The sequence below is a fragment of the Pelophylax lessonae genome (genome assembly GCF_965119305.1).
Source record: "Pelophylax lessonae genome assembly, chromosome: 2".
In the NCBI taxonomy this organism is placed as follows: Eukaryota; Metazoa; Chordata; class Amphibia; order Anura; family Ranidae; genus Pelophylax; species Pelophylax lessonae.
Window position 1 is genome coordinate 271,901,482 of NC_138769.1, and position 27,235 is coordinate 271,928,716.

The following is a 27,235-nucleotide window of genomic DNA, read 5'->3' on the forward strand; positions in this document are numbered from 1 at the left end:
CTATTTGTGTGAAAAAAAGGACGCAATTTTTGTATGGGTACAGTGTTGCATGACTGAGTAATTCTTAGTCAAAGTGTGAGAGCGCTGAAAGCTGAAAATCGGTCTGGGCAGGAAGGGGGTGAAAGTGCACTGTAGGCAAGTGGTTAATCAAACAGCGAACTACATCAATTTTATTGTGTGGGGGTGCAGTGCACAATCTTTTTGCCCTGACCTGAACCCAGTGAGGAGGAAGGAGAAAAAACTTTTATCAGTCTGTTAGGTGTGCGGCGTGCAGCGGCCATGTAATGCAAGCTCAGTGCATATGTGTCTGCTTAATCTGGATTTTAAAAAAAAAACATTTTTTCCTTCATATTTTACTGGGACCTACAGGGTTTAGACTCTGCTGTTCTAATCTGATATTCAACAAGCACCAATTTAAGGGGACAATTATTTTTTTAGTTTTTCATTCATACTTTACTGTGACACTGATATAAAGCGTTTAGACACTGCTGTTCTAATCTGCTATTCAACAAGCACCAATTTAAGGGGACAATTATTTTTCAGTTTTTCTGCTTTAATCTGCTATTCAAAAAGCACCAATTTAAGGGGACAATTTTTTTTTAGTTTTTCATTCATACTTTACTGTGACACTGACATACAGCGTTTAGACACTGCTGTTCTAATCTGCTATTCAAAAAGCACCAAGTTAAGGGGACAATTATTTTTCAGTTTTTCATTCATACTTTACTGTGACACTGACATACAGCGTGTAGACACTGCTGTTCTTATCTGCTGTTCAAAAATCACCAATTGAAGGAAAAAATAAAACATTTTCATTCATATGTTACTGTGAGATACACCCATTGGATACTGTTGTTCCATTCCGCTTTTCAATAAAAACCCCATTTAGGGAAAAAAAAAAATTAAATTGCAGCCTATTCTGCATATGTTACTGTGAGATACACCCATTGGATACTGCTGTTGAATTCCGCTTTTCAATAAAAACTTATTTAGGGGAAAAAAATTTAATTGCAGCCTAGTCTGCATATGTTACTGCGAGATACACCCGTTGGATACTGTTGTTCTATTCCACTGTTCAATAAAAACCCATTTAGGGGAAAAAAATGTAATTGCAGCCTAGTCTGCAACTGTTACGGTGAGATACACCCATTGGATAATGTTGTTGTATTCTGCTTTTCCATAAAAACCCATTTAGGGGAAAAAAATTAAATTGCAGCCTAGTCTTCATATGTTACTGTGAGATACATCCGTTGGATACTGTTGTTCTATTCCACTATTTAATAAACACCCATTTAGGGAAAGATCCTAAATTAGAGAAATATGAGAAGGTTAAATAAGGGACGTGGCCTGGGTCGTGGTGCTGCTGGTGGAGCTCCTGTTGCAAGGAGAGGACGTGGTCGATCTGTGCCAGCTACACGCACAAGTGAAACACCTTCCTCAGGTGTGAGTAGGCGACAGAACCTGCAGCAGTATTTGGCAGGGCCTAATGCACCTCTACAAATGTTGAGGCCAGAACAAGTACAGGCGATAGTAGATTGCCTTGCTGACAGTGCCTCCAGTTCCTTCACATTGTCTCCCACCCAGTCTACTGCTGAAAGGTCAGAGTTGGCACCTGCAGCCGATGTCCATCAATCTTTCACCTCACCCCCTTGCAAATCAGCCAAGCAGTCTGAGCCCCAAGTCATGCAGCAGTCTCTTCTTCTTTTAATGACTCTGTTAGCATGGTTTCCCAGGGCCATCCACCTAGCCCTGCCCCAGAAGTGGAAGAGATTGAGTGCACCGATGCCCAACCAATTATGTCTCAAGAGGAGTACATGGGAGGACCATCGCATCACGTCTCGCATGATGACGAAACACATGTGCCAACTGCTGTGGAATTCCGAATTGTGGAGACCAACAAGGAGGGCAGGGGTAAAGACTGGGTGGAAGATGATGTGGAGGATGATGAGGTCCTTAACCCCACATGGAATGAATGTCATGCAGGTGACCTGAGTAGTTTGGAGGAAGAGGCAGTGGTCGCACAGAGCCACCAGCACAGCAGAAGAGGGAGCAGGGTGCAAAAGCGGAGAGGCCGTGCCCTAGACACACTACGCCTGCTACTGCCCAACGCAGCAAGGGACCGAGCACACCAAAGCCAGCTCAAAGGAGTTCCCTGGCAGTTCTTCAGACAATGTGCTGATGACAGGACATGCTGTGCAATCAGAGCCTGAAGCGAGGCATAAACCTTCTCAACCTGAGCACAACCTGCAAGACCAGGCATCTAAGTGCAAAGCATGAGCTGCAGTGGAGTAGACACCTCAAAAACCAAGAAAAGTCTCTGACTCCTCCTGCTTCCTCTTCTGCTGTAGTCTCGGCCTCTTCATCCACCTCTGCAGTGACAGTGGCACCTGCCACCCCGCAAAACAGAGGATCTGCCAGCAACACCACCACCTGGGTCACCAACACTGGAGCGGAAGAGGAAGTACCCCCCTTCCCACCCGCGATCCCTGGCCCTGAATGCCAGCATTTCAAAATTCCTGGCCTTTGAAATGCTGTCTTTCCGTCTGGTGGAGACGCAGAGTTTTAAAACCCTTATGGCGGTGGCAGTCCCACAGTTTGTCGTGCCCAGCCGCCACTACTTTTCCAGGCAAGCCATCCCTTCCCTGCACAACCAAGTGGGTGACAAAATCAGGTGTGCGCTGCGCAACGCCATCTGTGGCAAGGTCCACCTAACTACGGATACGTGGACCAGTAAGCACGGCCAGGGACGTTATATCTTCCTAGCAGCACACTGGCCTGTGAAGGGTTACGCCGAGAAAGATCTTGATTCTGCCATATTGAGGGCGGATAAAAAAGATAGGGAAGAGTTGCTCCAACCTAGAGGTAAGCAGACAGATGTTTCATATACACATGCTTTCTTTTCATCATTCTCCATGCAGCATTTTTCTATTAAGTAGATTTTGAAAAAACACTGGCAGGTGCTAAGGAATGATGGGGTTCTGGGTCCAGTCTTGCCGGAAACACCCCAGGTGGTCTTTAGGGGTGTACCTCCTTTGAGGTTACAAATAGCCCCTAATGTTATTAACCCCCCCAAAAGGGTATCTTTTTTTCAAGATAAAGTGGGGTTCTTTCCTTGCAGGCGCTGTAGCGTATGTAGGGTCAACACGGGAGGCAGGAAAAAGTGTGAGGAGTTTGAAGCCAGATTTACGAGGGAGGTACATAAAATTAACACCTTTATTACCTGTGCGTCCACACACGTGGTGTATCTCATTAGGTGCCCATGCGGTCTGGAATACATTGGGCGGACCACTAGGATGCTTAGGGTCCGCCTGAATGAGCACATCACCAATATCTGCAATGGGTTCCCTAAACATAGTGTTTCCCGCCACTATGATACTCATCACACACGGAACCCTGCGGGCACTCTTTTCCTAGGAATAGATAGATATGTGGGGAATTGGCGGGGAAGCAACCTCACGAGGGGTGTTTCCAGGTTGGAAACATCCTGGATTTACCGTATCAAGGCCTATGCACCCCATGGACTTAATGTAGAGTGGGACTTGAATGCGTTTATAAACAACGCATGACAGACCCATTCATCCATCCAGTATTCTCTTTTTCTTATTAGAAGGTATATCCCTGTTTTTTAATATTCAGTATAAATTTATACCTTTGGTTTTTATCAACTATGAGGGGATAGATTTCATGATGGTTTTAACTACCTGATTGTTATTGGTTGCACCATATTTTAAGGATTGATGTATTTTATTATTCCATGCTCTATTCTTTGTTTTATTTGTGTTTTATTGTTGTGTTGTATTGTTGTATTGATGTTAATGGCAGTGTTATGGATTGCTGGCATGTGGATGTTCTATTTAGCCACTAGATGGCGCCGTCTCGACTCTGTACATGTGTGACCATTATGGATTCATATTATTGATTATAGCCAAAAGTTTTTTATTATAAGAATAAGTGGTCATTTCGGGATTCATATTTCCCTCTTTCTCCGGCATGTTATATAATTTTTAGGTGGCCTGGAGGCTACTGCCGGGAATTCTGTATATTATTTCCGGTTGGTGGAGTGCATAGCCCCCTATTTCTGGTTAGGGCTCTCAGCCAATCCGCCGCGTCCCTCCACCATGTGGCCACGCCCCTGACGACGTCATTCCGTATGACGAAACGTACGTCGGGCGTTCCCATTGGTGGAGGCGGGCGCATTTGCAGTGGACGACGATGGCGGCCATCTTTATGGTTAGAAACATCCTGTTATGCACGCTTCCAAACGCTGCTGTTACTCTGCAAAAATGTGAGTGCAATGTTTTTTGAAGTTTGTTCCAATAAATTTTTTAAAAGCATACTGCACCATGAGAGGTTTCTCTTATATTTTTGAGCATAAATGCGAGAGGACTCCGGTGTTTGTGACATAGTGTGCCCAGGACATCTATCGGGATCGATCCTATGTCTTTGAGGTCCATATCATTTCATTGCTTAATACATGGTGATATCTGGTAAGGGTATTTATAATACCTATCTTGGTGGTGGTCTGTGTCACGTGGCCTTTGAAGGAAGGAAGGATTGCTTACATATTTTCCATCTGCACGTGGTTCTCCAGCACTTGGATTGATCTTAAAGACTGTCCCTTTTAAATTCAAGGACTTTTTTAACACCAGTTTTAAGCGCTACAATTTCATGTGGGTTTATGTTTCGTGACTTTTCAGGGTCATTTTCTGTGTAGCTGCTTTCTATATTCATTTATTTGATTAGTGTTATTTATTGATTGTCAGCTGATTTTTAGTTAAGTGGTGCATAGCGCAGCTGTTTTATACTATAAATGCAGTGGCGGTTGGGCCTGAGGTGGATTTAGCAGTTTGGCGCATGTCTTTCCACCACCCAGGATTGCAGGGAACTTCAGTTTGCCTCCTGTTCCTAACTCCTCCTACTCTGCTTCCTCATCCTCTACCGCCTCCTCATCCAGTCAGCGTAACACCTTCACCACCAACTTCAGCACAGCCAGGGGTAAACGACAGCAGGCAGTTTTAAAACTTGCCTGTTTGGGGGAAAAACCCCACACCGCACAGGAGTTGTGGAGGGGCATTGAACAGCAGACTGATGAGTAGTTGGTGCTAGTGAGCCTCAAGCCTGTCCTGGTGGTGTGCAATAATGGGCAAAATCTCGTAGCAGCTCTGGGCCTAGCCAGTTTGACACACATCCCTTGCCTGGCGCATGTGCTGAATTTGGTGGTGCAGAGGTTCCTTAGAAAATACCCAGATTGTTCAGAGCTGCTGCAGAAAGTGCAGGCCGTCTGTGCGCACTTTCGGCGTTCTCACCCTGCTTCTGCTCGCCTGTCAGCGCTGCAGCGTAACTTCGGCCTTCCTGCTCACCGCCTCATATGTGACGTGCCCACAAGGTGGAACTCCACCTTGCACATGCTGGCCAGACTGTGCGAGCAGCAGCAGGCCATAGTGGAGTTTCAGCTGCAGCACGCAAGCGTGAGTCGCTCTGCGGAACAGCACCACTTCACCACCAATAACTGGGCCTCCATGCGAGACCTGTGTGCCTTGTTGCGCTGTTTTGAGTACTCCACCAACATGGCCAGTGCGGATGACGCTTCGGGCGATGATGGAAGAGGATGTGGCACAGGAGGAGGAGGAGGAAGAGGTATCATTTCCAAGGCTTTCAGGGCAGTCATTCATAAGTGACTACGAGGGTGGGTTCCTGCACCCACAAACACCAGGTACACAATTGTCCAGCAGGGGCACAGTTCTGGAGGATGACGAGGATGAGGAGGAGATGGAACCATGTTCACAGCAGGGTGGCACCCAGGCCAGCTCGTGGCCATCACTGGTGCATGGCTGGGGGGATACAGAGGACACAGACGATACACCTCCCACAGAGGACAGCTTTTCATTGCCTCTGGGCAACCTGGCACACATGAGTGATTACATTCTGCAGTGTCTCCGCAACGACCTGCTGCTGGATCCCCGTTACAAGGACAACGTACCATCCTTAATTCCCTCACTGGAGCGTGATCCAAAGATGCACGAGTACAAGCGCGCGCTAGTAGACGCGCTGCTGGTGGCATTTCCACCTGACAGCGGGGCACAGTGGAAGCATAAGGCCAAGGCGAAGGAGGAGGAAGAGGTCGCCAACGCAGCCAGGGCACCGCCAGCACCTCAGAAGGCAGGGTTAGCATGGCCGAAATGTGGAAAAGCTTTGTCAGCACACCACACCAAACAGCAGCACCACCAGCTGATATGGAATGTCTTAGCAGGAGGCAGCATTTCCCCACCACGGTAAAGCAGTATGTGTGCACACGCCTAAATGTACTGAATGACGGGTCTGCCCCCTTCAACTTCTGGGTCTTCAAATTGGGCGATTGGCCTGAGCTTGCCCTTTACACCTTGGAGGTGCTGGCCTGCCCTGCAGCCAGTGTATTATCTGAATGTGTATTTAGCACGGCTGGGGGCGTTATCACAGACAAGCGCAGCCGCCTGTCCAGAGACAATGTGGACAAGCTCACATTCATTAAAATGAACCAGGCATGGATCCCACAGAACTTGTCCATACCTTGTGCAGAATAGACATGTATACAGGCCTTACTTAGCCATTGTTGTATTTTTGATCTCTCTCACTCTTTTGGGGTGTACCCGAATTTAAAAAGAAATTTAAAATTAAAAACAAAAACCAGTGTTGGCTACCTCGTCCTCCTCCACCGCCGCTTGCACCTCCTTCTCCATATGGGCCTCGTCCTCCTAGATCAAGATAATTCTTTTTTATTTTTATGTTTTTTTATGTTATTTTAAGTTATTTCCCTACCCACATTTGTTTGCAGAGCACTTGCCATGCTCTTAAGAAGATTTTGCTGCCATTTGCAGCTCTCTAGCCCTTTCAATGTTTTTTTTTTAGAGCCATTTTAGTGCTCCAAAGTTCGGGTCACCATTGACTTCAATGGGGTTCGGGATCAGGGTAAAGTTTGGGTTAAGCTCGGGTCACGAACCTGGACTTTTTTTTTCAAGTTCAGCCGAACCCGGACATCCAGGTGTTCGCTTAACTCTAGTTAGGTATCTATTTACTCGGCGTAATATCATCCAAAAAAAAAAAAAATCAGGCTAACTTTAGTTTTTTTTTTAATTCATGAAATATCGTGTGATAAAAAGTTGCAATGCCCACCATTTCTTTCCATAGGGTATCTGCTAAAAAAAAAAATATATATATATATATATATAATGTTTGCGGGTTCTGAGCAATTTTCTAGCAAAAAAATGATGATTTTTACATGTAGGAGAGAAATGTCAGAATTGGCCTGGGTGGCATGTGGTTAGCTACCATAAGTAAGTAATATACAAATAATTATTATATAGTACCTTTTCAGCAGCAGCAGACTCTCCCTCTTAACTGTGTGAGAAAAACATGGGATTATGGGTAAACCTTATACCCATAAACCCATGTTTTTTCCTTGTAGTTAAGAGGGCTGGGCTGGAAGAGAGCATTTGTCTTTTAGACATTTGCTCCCTTCTATGACACTACAGTGAGAGGAGAGCCTCCACTGCAGCATTTTTATGGGGCAGCTTGGTCCAATGTTGCTTTACCATTGGTCCAAGGCTCCAAGCTGTCCATTGAGCTCAGTGCCTCTGACAAGAAGTCATCCTCTCTTTCTGCTGCAAACAGCATGTGCCAGCTTGTATTTAAACTTACTGCGCCATATGGAGCTTCTGACCAAATCTTGACCAGTGGTGGGGTAGGACTTTGGCTACCTACCAAACCCCCCCACCCCCCGTGACCCCAGTTCACCGAGCTATGACCCTTCAAGCTTGATCTTTTTTTTTTTTTCTTTTTTTTAATGTACATGGCTCTGTCTACCCTGCTTTCCCTGACTGCACATCCCTGATTTTTTACCTACCGAGATTGTTTTTCCTGTATGTACCTTTCAAAGTTTAAAATAAAGAAAAAAAAAAATGAAATTACTTCCTAGATTCTTATTCTGAATTGTGAAAAACTATGTTCTTAAGTTATGATCACATTTTATTCACAAATGAGGTCAGAAAACTTGCTTGCAGATGCAGAAGTATGTGCTTCTAATAGATACACTACATAATGAAATGGAAATACACCAGACAATACACTTAAATGGAACATTTAACAGTACAAATATTGAAGCTGTCATTGCGGACTAGAACTATAACCTCCATCGTTCCTTCTTTACATGGCAAGTTAGCATCCTGCAACAAGTATGTTGTATATCAACCCTCAGGACATCTGATAAGCACATGCTTATCTTGGATATTAACTTAAGCTGGCCATAGATGAAGCACTTTTCTTTCCTGAAATTCACTCAATTTCAACATCAACACAATCAGTGTTGATGGGGGAATCCCTCCCGCAAAGCTATTGTGTTCTACCAACAGGGGGGTGCATGGAGCCATTACTGCTAGGAGAATACAGTGAGTATTGCTAGCGACTATAGCCTCTGGCAGTAATCACATCCTAAAAGTCTGACATGATGGTTGTACCCTAGTCGATCAATGGATCGACTTCGGTACAATCAGCCTGCCCATACATGGTTCGAATCTTGGCCAGTCCCTTATGAACTGGCCAAGATTCAAACTGTCTATGGCTGGCTTTACTATACAGTAAAGCAAAGTACAAGGATGATGGCCACATAGCCTATTTTTACATTTTTACTATCAATACATTTAGGTGAACTGTTTTACCTGACAAAGAATTTGTCATTCTGTGTAGCCAGTTTTGTGATCCAAATTTACCAGCAGAAGCGCAGTCTGGTCTAGAACATAATCTAACTTGATAAAAACAAAGGAGCAACAGTACAGTGATAAGGTGATGACCTCTTCTCCTCTCAAGCATGTAAACACATTTGCACAGTAGCAAAGCACAACTGATTAAAGCCTAGTACACACGGACTAAATGTTGGGCGGCATCGGCCTGTTCAATAGAAACCGGCCAACATTCGGCCTGTGTGTACTGCGGTTGAAGTTGAAGGGGCATGACTCAAAAAGGTCTGCTGATGGGCTCCTGGACCTGACTGGAGTGTTCTGGCGGGAGGGCCATCCCCCTGTCAGAACACAATAGAATAGCAGGGGAGATCGCTGTACTAACATTGGATTGTTAGTGCAGTAGCTTCGACCTGAGCTGTCTGTTTTTTTTCCATTCAGCCCGCTGGGTTGAGTGAAAAAAAACTGTTAGTGTGTACTAGGCTTTAGAAAGCTCATCTTCCCTATTCCAACTTGACTGCTTATGTGCTCTAGGGTGATTTCAGGTACTTAATATCAGTTGATTGTATTAGGAAATGTATTTTGTTTTTTTAAATAATGCATTTAACTTTGTTATATGCCTGGAATTAAAAAAAAAGTGCACTTTTAAATAAAAGAATTACCAGTCTTCCCAGCCTCTGCTAGCAACAATTTAAAAGAAGCAGATACCTCTGCCCAATACATCCACTATTTTCTACCTTAAGCCCAATAAGAATGTTTAAATAATAAAACAATGCCACTGTGCTAAACTACGCACCTGTCAATATTAGATGCTAGACCTGAGGACTTTCACATCAGAGTAGGTAAGATGCTCTCCCATACCTGGAAGCACAGGGTATTTTTTGCAGACTGAGGTAGAAGAAAAAAACAGCAGGGCATGGCTAGAGAAGTGTGATTTAGGGGCTTTTCCAATATACTGTCACTTTGCTCTGAAAGGGCAAAGGGTCAGCATATCTTTAAATACAAATGGCACCACACAGACGACTACAAAGATTAAATACAAATACTTTATCTAGCTGCCCGTGGCTATGAAAAGTTAAACTGTCATGATCACATGGGAGAGTCAATTTTCAACATCGAATTACCTTTTTTGGCCTTCTTTTCTTCAACTCCATTTTCATTTGCCTCCAAAAGGGTAAATATTATGCCTGTTTGTGAGTTGACACCGACAGCAGTTACCACCATACGGCCGGATCCCTCCATAACATGAGTACCTGTAGGAAGTTAGATTCAGTACTCTGATTTGTGCAGGCATTAGGTTATGCTCCTTAAAAAATGAACAGCCTCACCAGAAAGCAACATGGGGTCCTTCTCAAGACATTTTTTCACCTGGTCACTTTCTCCAGTTAATGAGCTTTCATCGATTTTTAGATCATTGCCTTGAATCAAGATTCCATCTGCAGGCAAGAGATCACCTAGTGGGATAGATAACTCATTAAATATGATTTTATTCATATTATCAATAATTGTCAGAATGCAGCATTTAGTAAAGTGTAATTTACTTAAAAATCTATTGATTATTTAGCACATACCATATTTGATTTGTGCTATGTCTCCCACGACCAATTCTGCCACAGGAATCTGGATAACTTGTCCCTTTCGAATAACAGTAAACTTCTGCTCCTGCTCAATACGACTCTGCAGGCCTCGGAACTGTTTCTCCTTACTCCAGTCATTAAATGCCGTTACCAAAACCACAATGATGACAGAGAATAGGATTGCAGCTCCCTCAATCCAACCAGCTTGTGACTCGCCCTCATCCTCAACTCCTGCTGATGTTTCCCCACATGCTGTTAAGTAGATTTTTTTGTTACCATACAAGCAATCAAATTTAGGATTCAAGTATAAACGTTACATAAAAAATGTGCAAACATGTAAATAGAATAGCATCTAATGTCCCAGCACACAACAATATAAAGGAAACTTGTTTATAGGATAAATATAATCCCCAATGTATTTTATGGCAATTATCTTTTTTCAGTATAATTCCTAAACCACTTGAGTCCCAGAGTGTTTTGTTCTGTACAGAAATTTTGCAGTTCCCTACATTATAACTTTCAGTGTTTATGGTCTACCTGTCTTATCATAAATAATTTTGGGTCAGAGAGGGCTTTTATTTGGTAGAAGATTTAGGTATACTTTTGTTATTCCTTGTTTTTAATTAGGAAGAAATAGGGAAACTGTAAATATATATATGATCATCCCTATTTTTATATTTGTTGGTTATTAACTCTATGTCTAAATAAATTTTGATATTTTTATATATTCTTTGGTTTATACTAATTTACTTGGCACAATTAAATCCCCCTTTGTCCAGATATGCTTGATTTTTCCCTGATCTTTCCCACTCCCTTAAGGATCCCCTCTGCTTCCCTTGCATATCTGGATTTGCTGCTATTTTATATATATATATATATATATATATATATATATATATATATATATATATATATATATATATATATATATATATACACACACACACACACATTTACTGTAATTTTAAAATGTAATGCAATTCCATCAGCCCAAGATATGTGCCTCAAAATATAATCAACAAAGCCTTCTAAATTAAATTACATAAGCTTGATTTCATTTAAATTTCAGTGTAAAAGTCCACTTTTTTAATTTCTGAGTTATTTTTTTTTCCTTTCCCCTGCTGATGTTGTAGCTTAACTTTGTATGACTTATACTGCCAAACTAGAAGAGGATTAGACACTAGGCACAAAAAACTACAGGCCAGCCACTAGAGACTATAACCGCTCCCAAAACTAGCCTGCTCAGCTGTAGTAACAACAATGGCAATAAGTGCCATAAAAGTACAACGTAAGAGGAGAGGGAACTGTGTCTCCTCAGTGGACAATGAGAAAATAATCCCACTTCCTCTTATGTTCATTGAGGGGCACAACAATTTCTATTCATGATGTAGCACCCTCCTAGGTAGGTGCTAGAGAGAGAGTATCATTTTTGGCTCTGTCTGCCTATCAGAGGAGCAGCAGACAAATTCTATATTGCTTTCTGCTTAACAGAGAGCAGGATCTGTTAGTTAGGTCTGCTCATGGTGCTCAGTGTGTGATTCATCTGGTCTAGAGAGTGTTTCACACTGGTCAAATAGAGAGGCATATTGGACAGTGGAGGAAACCAAGCCAATGGGTGCACAGGTTTTGATACAGCCTCAGTGATTGGCAGAGACTGGTTGTCTTGAGTGCATTCTGGGGTGTGGTATAAAAGCCAGGAGCACATGATCACAGGCAGTTGGCCTGGGGACCAGAAGGAAGGAGCTGAACCCAGAGGTCCAGGAGAACTGACTGGAGGGTTTGAGACACAGGAGACCATGGAAAAACAGTATCATGAGTACAGGGGATCGTGTCCAAGGGCCTGACATGAGAGGGGGCCACCCCTGAGTAGTATAGTCAGAGGACGGGTGTCACCTGGTGGAGTGAAAGGGGGTGCTAGGCAAGTACCCTGAAGATAGTTACTCAATCAAGTCCTCTACTCAGAGACTTAATCCTAAAATTCATCTAGTGGCAAGGTGAATCTGCAGCTTCACTGCATCCACAGACAGGAGTCCTCATCTTTTGCGAATAGTTCAATTCTGGAATATCCCACTCTTCCCTTCTCCTATCCCCATTTAAAATAAAAACAACTACAACCCCTAGACTGTTTATTGACTGGGCCAGAAAGAGAAGAGTTAAATTGTGCATGCTGCAGTTGCTAACGGTAATCCAGGGGGATCCCAAGGTGTACATTCCAACAGTGCTCAAGGGGGCAATGCTACATTGAAAAACTGAACGCCCCAAAGCAGGGCACATACAGAGGGGCAGGCACGCCCCAACAAGAAACAGGAAAAAAAATTTAATCTCACAAACCTGCCTACAAAACCTTGCCACTGAAACTTTAATCTGTCGATGTTGGTACATCCATCTTGCAGAAGTCTGAGAGAAAGTGTGAGCTGAAGCCCAAGTTGCAGCCTTACAGACCTTGGACACAGGTATCTGCTGATGAAAAGCCCAAAAAGTATTCAGTGCCCTAGAGTAAGCCTTAACAAGAAAATAGGATATTTTATACTTCTGCTCTTCCCCCAATACAACAGAAAAATTGTATTTAGAATGAAAAACAAAGTATATGACTTTTTAAAAGAAGCTGTAGCATTTTAAATAGCTCTCCCCACTTTAAGCAATTGGTTGAAAAATCTTACCTACAGTGAAGGGGAGCTGGACCCAAGGAAAGTAGGACAACATCCTCATCATGATGAAATGCAATGACCAATTTAGGTACAAATGCTGTTCACTGCCTTAAAAAAATCCTATTCCTGCTGTGACAGGTGGAGACTCTGTCATGGTGAAAGTGGTCATTTAAAGAAAACAGAGTGTGCACATTGGCCCCGTGCAGGACTACAGAGCGTAGATGTGCAGTGGAGAAAACTGCTTTTGCGGCTTTCTCCAGGTTTTGGTATACCTGGATGGGGCTCTGTAGTTTGGACATTTCATAGTGTCTTGGGAGGGACGGAATCTCCAATTCCGTGTTCGTGTTTTGTGGATGACCAGCAGGGTGTGTGCTCAGGCGCACACAGCCCCTATAATGAGGGACTAGGAAGACCTCAGAGCTCCCAGTTGGAGACTGCTTCATCCAACAGACAGGAGGTCTGTTCATGGGGAGTCAGGAGGACTCCAATACTCTCTGGGAGTCAGGGGCTGCAGGTGGCAGCCAGTGCACGTGTGTCTGCAAGAGAAAGGTGACAGCCTAAGGACTAAGGCCAGAGTGAAGCTGCCAGCTTCATGGCGTTCATGGTCTGGGAACCGGCAAAAATAACAGAGGTACTGCTATTGAAAAACTGAGTAAAAGTGAGAGCCAGGTGGGCTAGCATCTTCCGTTTGTGATATATTGACTGGAGAAGAACCCTTGCATGGGAAACCTATGTTATGGACTTTACTTATGCCGTTGTGTGCCACTGAGCTAATGGTCCCCCATGTTACACTGCTTGGCACCAAAGAGGGCTCCTCCTCACCAATGTAATTACCGCAAGGAAAGCCAGCTTGTGAGATAGGGAATACAGTATACAGATTGTCCTAATCGGCTCAAATTGGTATTTCTAAATCAAAGACAAAACCAGATTCAAATCTCTAAAATAGAGTGGACAAATTCATGAACAAAAGACTGGGCTGACACCAAACCTTTTGATGGAAATGACAGCCATCTTTCAACCTTAAAGGCATTGTATTGTAACTATTGTTTCAAATGTTTTTGTTGTTTTAACTAGGTATTAGTGATATAATATCCCCTGTGCTGTTCACATGTTGTGGCTGCAGTTTGTAGTATTATGGCTTATCGATTCCCCTATATACATGGTTTGCTACAATTTGCTTGTCTCTATTTGCCAAAAAAGGACAACCTCTGTTCTGGGTCACACAACATCCAATGTATGCATTGCCAGTATGTGTCGCATTGCAAATGTGGGAACGGTAACCTAATAAAAAAACATCTCCTACTACATGATGAGCTCACAGTATGTCTGAATGTTCTACATGTGTCTGATCTGATTACTGTGTAGCTAGCTTTCACTTGCACCAGCACCAGACCCAGGGATTTTGGGATATGTCGTTTCTTCACAGTGAATTTCAGTTCTCTACTTCTCACACTACAAACAGAGGTCATGAATTAACCTGTGAAGTGTGGTGCCATGCCTCATGTTTCTACACAAACAGAAACTTCTGACATAGCAATGAGAATTTGGTCAGCATTTCAAGCCCCACTGGTTCAATCAAGACAATTATCAATTATAGTCAACAAAAATGGCCTCCATTTCAATCATTTGAAGTAACCGAGGCAATCGTTCCAGCTGTTTGTTGAAACAGGATGCCATGAAATTCACATCTGCCATTCCCCGACAAAGACAGAAGTCCTGAAACATTTCTTGATGCAGGGACAACTTTTTGGGATCCAGGCATTGTAAACTGAGAAAGTCCACAAGGGATAACTGGCCACGCCCAGGAAGGTAAACTGCAGACAGAGCCAGAATATCTAGTTCTACCTCCCTGGCTGTTATGATGCTTTTGGTTTCATTTCAGTGATTTACGTAAGCCACCACTGTGGCGTTGTCTACCTAAATCTAGGTCGGGTGGTGGGTCAGTACCACAGTCCAAAGAAGGTAGGACAGACCAATCACTTAACGTTTAAGAATGTTGATTAGGAACTTTGCCTTCTTCAGTGACAAGGTGCCCAATACTCCACCTCAGCCCACAAAGCTTGTACTTGTCCTGACTGCCACTGTAGTGGAAAAAAGTATGTAGCCTGGGGAATTGAGCCACCACATCAGGGATGAAACCGAAATCCCAGAGGAACCTTCCTGTTCAGAGACAAGGATAGCTTATCCCATGCATAGAAAATGTCTATTTGTAAGGTATTTATATTAAACTGGGCTTAAAGAAACTCCAGAAATAGTAAAAGATAGCTCAGCCACCACACACCTCCCTCGGCCCAAATGGTTAGCAAGTAAAAGCAGCCTCAACTCGATTCCTCCAGACTAGGACTCCAACATGTTTTGCCCCATCCCCAAAGCTTAATCATGGAGATGAGGGTCTGCTGGTGGCAGGGGAATAAATACCATCATCAGCCGCCTAAATATTGATGTAGGTAGACCACTGAAAAACTTTAAAGAGGCAGGTAAGTGAAAAAGTGCACTGTGCTACATATGAGTCCAAGCCCCTAAAAAGCAACCACAGTCAGTAATTTTACACGTGATATAGCAATATTGAGAACTGATAGACAATTTAGAGGCATGCATACATGGGTGCAAAAGTAAATAGGGACTAAAAACAATACATTAATATATGAGAATAAAAATAAAAGTATTGCTCAAAAAAAAAAACTTTAGTCTGGGACTAAAACTCAATAAAAAAAAAATTCAAAAGGTCCAGGATTCACAGAAGAAAAAAAGGACAAAGAACCTATACAATATCTCTCATACCAACAATAATATTCACTACACAAATGTTGTGTAGCACCCTCATAGTTAGGTAAGTGATAGCTAGGTAAAGCATATATTGCTCCTGCTGCTTATCAGAGGAGCCTGATCTATTAGGTTGCCTGTCACATGTTTCCAGATGTGATTCACTGGGTCTGAGGGAATGTCCCCACTGTATCCAATGAAGGAGCTTGTTGGACAGTGGAGGAAACCCAGCCAGTGGCACATCAGGTTTTATGACAATTTCAATGGGAGGGCACCACCGCAGTGCATCCTGGGATTGATCATAAATACTGAGGGGACATGTGACAGGGCATATTTGGTGGGAAGCAGAGTCCCAGGAGGAGGCTAATGGCTGTCTCTCCTTCTGTTGTGTGTGAGGAAGGTGGTCTTAGGCAGTCAGCCTACTGAACCAGGTGTGGAGCTGAGCTGAGCTGCAGAAGATCCAGAGTAGCTGACAGTGAAGCTGCTGGCAGAGTCTCTCAGAAAAAACAGTGTCCGTGAGTACCAGAAGATTTGCCTAAGGGTATGCCCAGGAAGGCGGACCACTCCAGTGAAGTCAGGGGATCAAGGAGCAAGCTCACACAGAGAGTGTTACAGTAAAAGGGGTGCCGTGTGGAGAACCCTAAAGAATAGGGACAAAGGGGGTGCCAGGAAGAGCCCTGAAGAGCGTTTTGCAGTACAGTACAGCTTATCTACTACAAGTTATATAATGTCTTCTTCACTGCTAATGACAAGGTGAAGCCTTGCCGCACTTAGCAATATTTAGTTGTCCCAGCAGATTGTGCATAGTTTATACACGTTGGAGTATCCCACTCATTCACTTCTCCTATCCAAGTTCTCAATAAATCAACAAAAACCAAAGGTCCTAGATTGTTTCTTGACTGAGCCAAGCACTTTGAAATGCTAAACTGTTATGTTGTTGCTAATGGTAACCCAGGGGAACCTGTAACCAGCAGTTCCCAAGGGAGTAGTGCTACAAATGTTTTGTTAAAATTTCTGAGGGAAAAGAAATTATATTTTCATAGTTTCTCCAGTTTGGATCATGGACGTTTTAAAACCAAAAAAGCCCCAATAATCCAGTGGTAACTTTTAGGTCTCAGTTCCCACAAGAGACAATCTTTTTTCCCAACTGAGGTAGTTTTTTTCTTGCAAAGGAAGTGTGTACAGAACAATGGAAGCAGGGACAACCCTCAGTACATGAACAAAGAGAAAGTTGTTTGCACAAACAAAATAAAATCAGTGGTACACAAATCATCTAGTCTAGCTGAGATTTCATTTTTTCGGTAACGTGGAAGCTTAACAAGTTGGAGAGAAGATTATACTAGTTACTAAATTGCTGTGTTCACAGCTGAACTAAGATCAACATCTTTGTGCATTTATACTGAAATTCTCTCTCTTCCAAAGATCGAGCCTGAGTTCACACTATCGCAAAAATAAGCAACAGTGATTTACACCGCATTGATGTGTAGAGCACATGTGATGTCTGTGTGATGCGAATTTAGACATACAGTTCGTATGGCTGAACTTGCATTGCATTCGCATCAAAATGCTGCAGGAACATTTTTTTTCCTGCACTGAAATCGGATCGCATGGGTGTTCACACCCATGCAATCCATTTCCTGTCTGAACTTACAGTTCAACTTATGATCTGCAAACCGATCTGCGAGTATCTTTAACTTTGTATTGCACTGCCTGTGAGGGAAATGCAATGCGGGAACCCACACTGGAATCACGCTCGTTCCTGCATCGCAATAGTGTGAACCAGGGCTGAAGGACATGGTGTATGAGAACTTGTTAATACAAAGTCAACCTATGAGAAACTGTCTAAAAAGAAATTACCTATTTCAAAATTCGCCATATATAACTTAAAGTGTAACTAAAGGCAAAACTTTTTATTTTTTAATTTTGAAAAGAGTATGGAGGGATTAGAACACCTGTTAGTTCTTAATGCCATCTGTGCCCTCACTAGGGCGATACACCCTCTCTATTTGTCCTGTATACTATTATCATTGAAAGTGAAAGTAAAGAAAATCTAAAATTTTGGGTTGTCCCCAGAAAAGTAAGAGAGGGGAAATCTTCCAATGGGGACATTAGTTCTGATGACCTTGGGGGTCCCCAAGAAATTCCCTTAATTTGCAAGAATTTCCTTAAACTTCTTGTTTGGCTATGGAGCTGGAAGTGAAGGGGAATCTCCAAATTGGGAAGCAGATGGCAAAGAAAAATCTGACAGGGGTTATAATACTCCATTACTCTATCCAAAATGAAAAAAAGAAATGTAAGTAATAAGACACTTGTCCTTTCAAGTGCATATGTCTGAGATAAAATATAATATTCTTTGAAGGAAAACTGGAAATGAAGTTACAGTATAATCCCATTATATATTTAATGTGTTGGATTCTTTATCATTATTCTTAGAAATCTAGGTGTATGATACCATAGCCATACTCAAATAAGTAGTTTAAGTAAGCAAATGATTATAGATATAGATATGTATAATTTATTTTCCCTCTATATGTACAACTATTATTTTGATCGTTATATAGGAAATTCTATCTTAAAATTTCCCATTCAGTTGCTACTGACCCAGACTCTCCAAGGCGTTCCACATATTTGAGAAAAAATGACATAATTGTAGCTTTATATGATATTGTATCGACTTAGCCAGTCATGCCATACACCACACCCCAGAAAGTATATGGTAACAGTAGAAAGTGCAAAAATTTCTCCCACAGATTCACTGTGTGTACACTGTGCCAATGTGGGGTGATTCTCTTTTTTATGAATTGTCATGTTTATTATATGTATACATCACACTTTCATTGATATGATTAATGCTCTTTTACCATTTTGGATATCAATAAACAAATGTTTTTAAAATTTGTGTAGATTTTTTTTGCTGAATGGGGTAGCCAACACAGATAAAGCCCCATTTTTCCACTTTTTACTGTAGCTATAAATTAATTTATTATATCAGGTTTAATCACCAGGGTGTTTCCAATTAAACTCAAAATAGTCATGTCTTATGAGTGACACCCAGTGGCCAAGACAGGTAATGCCTGAGTAAACACGGTTTAATAATAAATCACCAATAAGTAAGGTAAAACGGAGCTGCAGCTCAACTGAGGTGCCCCCATAGCAAAGTGCTGCTGTGGGGGCACTCAACAGGAGGGGGGGGGCAGGAACTCCAGCCAGGGACCTGAGAAGAGGAGGGTCCAGGCTGCTCTGTGCAGTGGTTTTGCACAGAACAGGTAAGTATAACAGGTTTGTTATTTTAATAGAAAAAAAAAAAAAGAGACTTTACAATCACTTTAAAATCATCACATGCCAAGATTCGACAAATCGAGAGAGTGTGCTGCCAGCCGTCGGCTGCTCCAACCTTCTCTGCTCAAAACAAACAAGCTATCAGGACACAATCCAAAACTGCTCCCGGTGCTAGGCTTTGCGTGTTTCATTCACTTCAACTTTCTCAAGAGGGTTGGCTGGTGATGGAAGCACCGCCAAGATATACACTAGCCCGATCCCTGCAGAATGGATCCCCAGAGTCGGGAGCTTCCAAACCCCAGCAGCTGAGACCAGATCAAAGCAATAAACAACTGAGACTTTTTTTTTTCTTTATCTACCCAAAGTAAATGAAAACTTTGTAACAAAAAATTAACCTCAATTTTAAACAAGCATGTTAATTCACTAAATGCCGGTGAACCTACCACGATAAGTTCCAACAATATCTTACATGAAAATTAATATAAAGCATGGCAAAAATACCAAACATACTATATAATTGATTCATACATATTATGAAATTATAAAATTAACCGCTTACCGATCGCCCACAGTATATTTACTGCGGCAGTCAGCCCCTCCTGGGCAAAGCGACGTAGTACTACAATGTCCGCCGGTCATGTGCGATCTCCCGCTGGGAAGGGATAAAATGCAGGCGGCTGATGTAAACAAAGCCGTCTGTCATTCTCCCTGGTGTAACTGCAGAGATCATACGATCCTGCTATGTAGGATCGTATGTCTCTGTGGTTACATCACAAGCCACGCCCCTTTAAAGTTAGAATCACGCTCCTAGGGACACACTTAACCCCTTGATCACTAATAAAGTGAACCCCTTCCCTGCCAGTGTCATTTTTACAGTAACAGTGCAAATGTATAGCACTGATTACTGTAGTAATGTCACTGGTACCCCCAAAAGTGTCAAAAATGTTAGTCAGGGGTCCGATCTGTCCGCCGCAATGTCGAAGTCCCGCAAAAAAAAAAGAAAAAAATAGCAGATCGCCGCCATTACTAGTTAAAAAAATAAAATAAAAATGACATAAATCTTTACCTTAGTAAACGCAATAACTTTTGCGCAAACCAATCAAAATACGCTTATTGCGATTTTCTTTACCAAAAATGTGTAGCAGAAAACAAATTGGCCTAAAAATGTTAAAGAATTTTGATTTTTTTTGGGTAATTTCTTATAAAAAAATGTGAAAAATAGTTATTTTTTTAAAATTTACGCATTTTTTTGTTTATAGCGCAAAAAATAAAAAATCGCACATGTGATCAAATACCACCAAAAGAAAGCTCTGTTTGTGGGAAAAAAAGGACATCAATTTTATTTGGGTACAGCATCGCACGACCGCGCAATTGTCCGTTAAAGTCACGCAGTGCCGAATAGCAAAATAGGCCCTGGTCTTTGAGCAGGAAAATCCTCCGGGGCTTAAGTGGTTAATAATTACTTTTTACCAAGTCAATTTAAATTAATAATTACTTTAAACCAAGTAAATTCTTTTTTTTACATTTATTATTCCACAAGCTCCATATTTTATATTAACCATTAGAGATGGCCCGAACACCCCACTGTTCGGTTTGCAGCAGAACTCCCGAACAGGGGAAATGTTCTAACCCAAAAAGTCAGTAGGAGCCCAACAGGTAAAATTAAAAGTGCCCATTTTGAATAATTAGCCATAAAAGTGGTATGGGGGTCTGGGACATGCCCTGGGGGACATGTATAAAAAAAAAAGATATTTGTAAAAACTAGCGTTTTTTCAGAAGCAGTAATTTTAATGATGCTTAAAGTGCAGCAAAAAAATGAAAAATTCCTTTAAATATAGTGCCTGGGGGGTCCCCTTAATATGCCTGTAAAGTGTCGCATCGGTAGCATGCATCGATCTTGCTGCCAGAAAAATGGCATTTCTAAAGAATAAAAAAATTGTCAAATTCCATTTAAAATTCAAATGCCGGTTCCCAGCTATTAAAAAAATTAAGAAAAAGAAATGGCGTGTGCCCCCCCCCCCCCAAAAAATCCATACCAGACCCTTATCCGGGGCAAGCAGTCTGGCAGGTCAGGAAAGGGGGAGGAATGAGCGAGTGCCCCCCTGAACCATACCAGGCCACATGCCCTAAATATGAGGGGTGCGGGAATTTTTTACAAGTCCTTTATTCAAAAAAAAAAAAAAAGTGTCCCCTGATGTAAAACTATCATCAATCTCGTCGTCCGCCGCACCATTGACCCGAAAAAGAGAAAAAAAAAAAGTTCTCCTCTCGTTGAACAGTTCCCGTGGACTGCCAACTCCACGGTTTGACAGTTGTTACATAGGGGAGGGGCAGGGCCACACTGGTGACATCACCTGGTGGTCCAGCCCCTCGTAACAACTGGTGCATGATGGGTCACATGGGGGGGCAAGATCTGGGGGCCCCCTGGTTAAAGGGGGCTTCCAGATTCCGATAAGCTGCCACCTGCAGACCCCAACAATGGGTCAGGGTTGTTGGGAAGAGACCCTTGTCCCCATCAACATGAGGACAAGGTGCTTAGTGCCCCCCCCCTGCCCCAGAGCACCCCCTCATGTTGACAGCATGTGGCTTGGTATGGTTCAGGAGGGGGGGGCTCGCTCATCCCCCCCTTTCCTGACATGCCAGGCTGCGCGCCCGGATAAAAGTCTTCTGTGGATTGGGAGGGGGGGGGCGTGCGACACGTTTTTTTCTTGAATTTTTCAATAGCCGGGAGCCGGCAATTGTAACTACGAGTCATTTTAAATGTGATTTGACTCGATTTTATTTTCTTTAGAAATGTCATTTTTGCTGCAGCATGGTTAATGCACCACTTTACAGGCAGACTAAAGGAGAACCCCCCCCCCCCCCCCCCAAGCACTATATTTAAAGATTTTAAATTTATTTTTTATTTTTTCAACCGGCACTTTTTTTTCCAGCTGTCAGCGGGGAAACCCATTTATCAGAATAGAGGTACTCACCAAGGCTGAGATGCTGAGAGCCGTTTGCTTTGCGACTAAGCGCACTCCGCCCCTCTAGAGGTGATACAGAGGGTGGATGGCACAAAGAGGCACAAGCTAACAGCAGGAAGGGTAGAGCTTGCGTGGGAGGTCCTGTAGAACTGGAGCAGAGACTGATCAGGATCCAGCAGAAGAAGTAGAAAGTCCGGAGCAGGCTTAAGGTCAAACACAGGTAGGCAGACAATCCAGGACACAGGCTGAGGGGCAAGGCACTGGAGACAGGTGGCAAGACTGGGTCACAAGCAGAAGGTCAAGGCACAGGAGACTGAAGGTAAATCGGGGTCGCAGGCAGAGGGTCAAACACAGAAGGCAAGAGCAAAGTCCGTAAAACCAGCCAAGGTCGGGTCCAGGAGAAGAGCAGAGTAGGTCACGGTCGATCCGGGTCACAGCAGATAAATGATCAAACAGGAAAGGGAGCTGAAAGACAAACCAGCAATTCCTCTGAGCACTTGCTCAGCTTTTATAGGCAGCCACTAAGTCATGTGGTGCGTGTCGTGTGACAGCCAGTCTGCAGCTGAAGGTTTCTCTGACAGTGCCCCCCACCCGAGGGGCGGCCTCTGGACGCCCAAACTGGACATTAACTCAGGGTGATCCACATGAAAAGCTCAGATCAAGCAAGGGGCGTGTATGTTTCTTGAGGGTTCCCAAGAGTTGTTTTCAGGTGGGTAACCCTTCCACCTGATTAGGTATTGAAGAAGTCTACCCCTCTTCCTGCAGTTCAGTATGGCTTCAACCTCAAATAGATTTTTTCCATCCACCTGGACCAGTGGAGGCGGCGGCTCCTCTCTTCCTGGGAAGGGGCTAGGAATCACTGGTTTTAATAAGGATGCATGAAAAACAGAATGAATTCTGTAAGAGCTGGGTAAGGCAAATTCAAAAGCCACAGGGTTAACCATCCTCTTGATTTTGAACGCCCCTAAGAACTTTGGGCCAAACTTCCGTGAGGGAAAAGGTAATCTGAGGTTAGCTGAAGATAACCAAACTTCCTCACCGACCGTGAAAACCGGGTTCTCCTTCCTTCCCCTGTTGTAGTACTTCTTATAGTCATCCTGGGCCTTCTGCATTGTTTCCTGAATCCTTTGAAAGTTCCGTTGGATGGAGTCTATTCGATCTGGACAGCAGGAACAGATAATTCAGGGGTAGCGTTCGGAAGGAAAGAAGGGTGAAACCCAAAGTTAGACCAGAAGGGCGTTTGGTTGGTGGCTGAATGAACTGAATTATTATACGCAAACTCCTAGCAGAGAGGACCAGTCATCCTGGGAGCCGGAAGAGAAACAGTGGAAATACTGCTCCAGAGTTTGGTTCGTTCTCTCTGTCTGGCCGTTGCTTTGAGGGTGATACGCGGAGGAGAGACAGACCTTAATTTCTAGTGCTTTACAAATTTCTTTCCAAAATTTGGAGGTGAATTGAACCCCTCTGTCAAAAACAACACTGTCAGGTACTCCATGTACCCTTTTTATTATTTCTTTGATAAAAATGTTATCTGTCTCCAAAGCAGAGTTGGTGCCCTCCATGGGCAAGAAGGTCGACAATGATCAGAATGGAGGTGAAACCTTCCGAGGGAGGAAGATCAACAATGAAGTCCATAGAAACTTCAGCCCATGGGCATTCTGGAATGGTTAAAGGTCTAAGTAATCCCCAAGATTTGGTGTTAGCCCCTTTACTGCGCTGGCAAGAAATACAAGAGACAACATACCTTTTACAGTCCTGCCTCCAACGAGGCCACCAAAAAGAACGGGCAAACAATTCTAAAGTCTTTTGAGTCCCAAAGTGACCAGCCAGTTTATGGTCATTTTAGTTGCTCCACCGATTTTGTGGTGTATTGCTTGATGTGTCTCTGTGGTCTTCTTTATGTGGGACATACTATTCGCACAGTGCGTGCCCGTTTTGGAGACCACAGGAGACTGATTGAAAAGGGTTCTATGGAACATAGTGTCCCCAGACACTTTTGCCTCCATCACAATCGGTCTACCGAGGGATTACGCGTTTGGGTCATTGAGACCATCCCTCCCTGTGACTCAGTGGCAGAGAGCTTCCAGACCCTTTGTTATAGGGAAACCTTCTGGATTTTTACTCTCATTTCCTTGGCCCCCGGGGGGTAAAATGAAGAGCTTGAAATCAATACCATCTTGCAATGAGCAGTATAGATAACGATTATGCACTCTTGTCATTCCCTTGTTTCTAACCACCTTCTTTTATAAGATTTGTGTTTTTATTATAGATTATAGAATCGTTTTTTAGGTCACATCTGGTATATTTTATATTGTGGGGGTTATTTGTCCTCCACATATATGTTTTTGTTTGATAGCCAATAGGGCTACCTTAATATAAGGTGTACTTCACACCCTTTTTAACTATAGCTTTAATCTATACAGGTTTTTATACTCCCATTGTGACACCTCTTCATATAGGGTTGACGGACACATGACAGGGAGCCCCAGCACCTGTTATATACAGGTGGGGGGTTCCTCCTTAACATGCTACATCCATGTCATTTACTTTCTTTTAATTTATTTATCCACATTTTTGTTATTTGTGTAATATATATATATATATATAGCCTTCCTTCACACATGCAATAAGTTTTATGCTTGTATAATAATCTTTTGTGAAGTCTATTGTGAGGGTTTTTCTTCCCCTCCCCGTCTTGCTGTTTGCATTTTCCATTGAGGTTAATTTCAATCACCATCAGCATAATAGGTTCCCTTGTTAGTGCTTCCTATATAAGTGTCTTGTGGTGGAGGGGCGGGCCTGCCTGATGAAGGAGGAGGACCTCCGAAACGACGTTGCGGCCCGCCCTCCATGCTTGGTCTAGTCTTTTGATACCTGTCGGATTCCATGGAGGAACCGATAGGTTACTACGTCACTTCCGGTTCCGGGTCACCATCTCCTCCGGACAGCGGACATCAGCGAGGCTGCCCATCCAGGGAGCCTACGCTATTTGCAGCACCGCTCAGTACCTGGGACTGTTCCCTACCATCCAGCACAGGATCGCCATCCAGGCTTTTGACTTGTCCATTCCCCATTGACTTCACTGCGGGAACTGCCGAATTACATCATAGTGGTTGTCCTCTGGAACATCTGTTTTTAACATGTAAGTTGCTACAATAAATTATCATTTGCTCATTCATAATTGTGACCTGGTACGCTCATTCTTCTCTTTTTTTGCCGTATGCTTGGAGGGATTCCTTACCTCTTGAGGAGCTGCCTGTCTAACACACATCCCAAGAACCCCGATTTGGACTCCATGACTCTCACACCAGAAGGATCTGTCGCCATTGTGACCATTACATGATTGAAGAAGGACTTTTCACAGATGAGGTTCATGTATTTATGAATTTAGTTTATTGCCCTGTTTACACTTTTGTTTTTAGGTTTTTTTTCCAATTGCCTACATCATTCTAATTTCAATTTTGACTCCACCATCCATGTGGTTTTCCTTAGCGTGGAACAGTGAGCGCTGACTCACTGATTTAGGTAAGTGTTTTTGTTTACAGTTTATGGTCATGAAGCAACTTTAATGTCAGGGGTCTAGCCTCCAATGGGACAAAAATTCTTCCTTGGGACCAGAGCAAGTCATCTCGTTTCTCCAAGGAGGATACGTCTGGGTCAGTACAATGGCTGGATGCCAACTTGATAGTGGTCATAAGATCAGTGTGTGTGAGCAGAAGGAAGTTTTGCGGAGATAAGATGGTGCTAAGTTCCGTTGACTGGGGAGATTCAGGGAACATCCGGGAGAGTGCGTCTGCTTTCCCACTCTTCAGGGCAGATCTATAAGAAATATGAAAATTGAACCTAGAAAAGAAGAGGGCCTACCGGGCTTGCCTGGGTCTTAAGCGTTTGGCTTTCCTGAGGTATTCTAGGTTATGATCGGTGAAGAGCATGATAGAATGGGACGCACCCTCCAAAAGATATCTGCACTCCTCCAGAGCAAACTTGATGGCCAACAGCTCCCGGTCTCCCACATCGTAATTCCTTTCCAGGGAACTTAGAGATGCGAAAGCTACAGGATGGAGGAGAGCCTTCGGGCCCTGTCTCTGGGAGAGGGTGGCTCCAGTGGCAGTTTCCAAGGCATCTACCTCCAACACAAATGGCAGGGCTGGATCCGGATGCTGTAGGATTTGTGCAGAGGTGAACAGGGCTTTGAGTTTGGTAAAAGCTTCCTGGGCCTCTTGGGACCACTGAAAATGACTGTGTTGGCGGGTTAGTTGGGTGATGGGTGCAACAATGGATGAGAAGCCAACGATAAACCTCCGGTAAAAATTAACGAATCCAATAAACCGATGTACCCCCTTCTTGTCTACTGGAGCCGGCCACTCTTGAATTGCCTTGACCTTCTAGGGATCTATTGCGACCCCGTTGGTAGAAATGATAAAGCCTAGGAATTGCACAACAGATTTTTTCAAATTCGCATTTCTCTGCTTACAATTTGTGTCTCCTGAGAATTACAAGGACTGTCTTTACGTGAACCCGGTGTAGTTCAATGGTGGCAGAAAAAATATAAAGTCTTAAGAGCCACTAGTTCAGTCTCTGATAGTGGAAAGATGCTGCCAAAGGGTATTTCAGAACCAGGTAGCAAATCAATGGGGCAGTCGTAAGACCGATGAGGTGGTAGGCAATCAGCTTTTTGTTTATCGAAGACATCTCTAAATTCAAGATATACCGGAGGGATGTGCTGGAGATTGTCAGGTGAAAGTGCTACATTTAAACAGGCAGCCGGAGCTGGAGGAAAGCAATGCTGGGAACAGTAGGGAGAGGAGAAGGAGACTTTCTTCTTATTCCAATTAATGTCAGGTTCATGTGCCTGTAGCCAGGGAAGCCCCAAAATGATAGGGAACATGGGGGAGAAGAGGATGTTGAAGCTTAGAAGCTCCTGGTGGCCGGAGTCCGTGGTGACAAGGAGGGGCCTTGTTTGTTGTGTGACAAATCCAGAGCGAGGAAGAGACCCATGAGCCAGGTAGACTTGGAAGCCTTGTTCTTTGGTCTGCAGTGGAATGTGTAGTTTTTGGGCCAGTGATGTGTCTAGAAAACAACTACAGGCTCCGGAATCAATAATTGCTGGTAGATGAACTTCCTTTTCCGTTAGCTGTAAGGAGACACAGAGGGTGACATAAGTCTGGGATAAACCAGGGTTTTGAAAGTTCATGAAAAACTGCGAGCGTGACTTACTGGGTCTCACAGGGCAGGTACGCAGAAAATATCCAGTTCCCCCACAGTACAGACAGAGATTGGCCTGTCGCTATTTT

The 27,235-nt window shown here is 43.3% G+C and overlaps 1 protein-coding gene across 1 annotated transcript in view; it reads right to left on the minus strand.

Annotated features, from left to right (window-relative positions):
- LOC309548058 (plasma membrane calcium-transporting ATPase 4-like) overlaps positions 1 to 27,235 on the minus strand; it is a gene marked incomplete at both ends in the record, with an annotated part of 1,291,629 nt that overhangs the window by 1,014,493 nt on the left and 249,901 nt on the right. Inside the window, 3 exons of the mRNA XM_082248025.1 lie at positions 9,833 to 9,961; positions 10,037 to 10,162; positions 10,280 to 10,537. Of these exons, the coding sequence (XP_082104151.1) occupies positions 9,833 to 9,961; positions 10,037 to 10,162; positions 10,280 to 10,537 (513 nt within the window). The remainder of the gene's footprint in view (positions 1 to 9,832; positions 9,962 to 10,036; positions 10,163 to 10,279; positions 10,538 to 27,235) is intronic.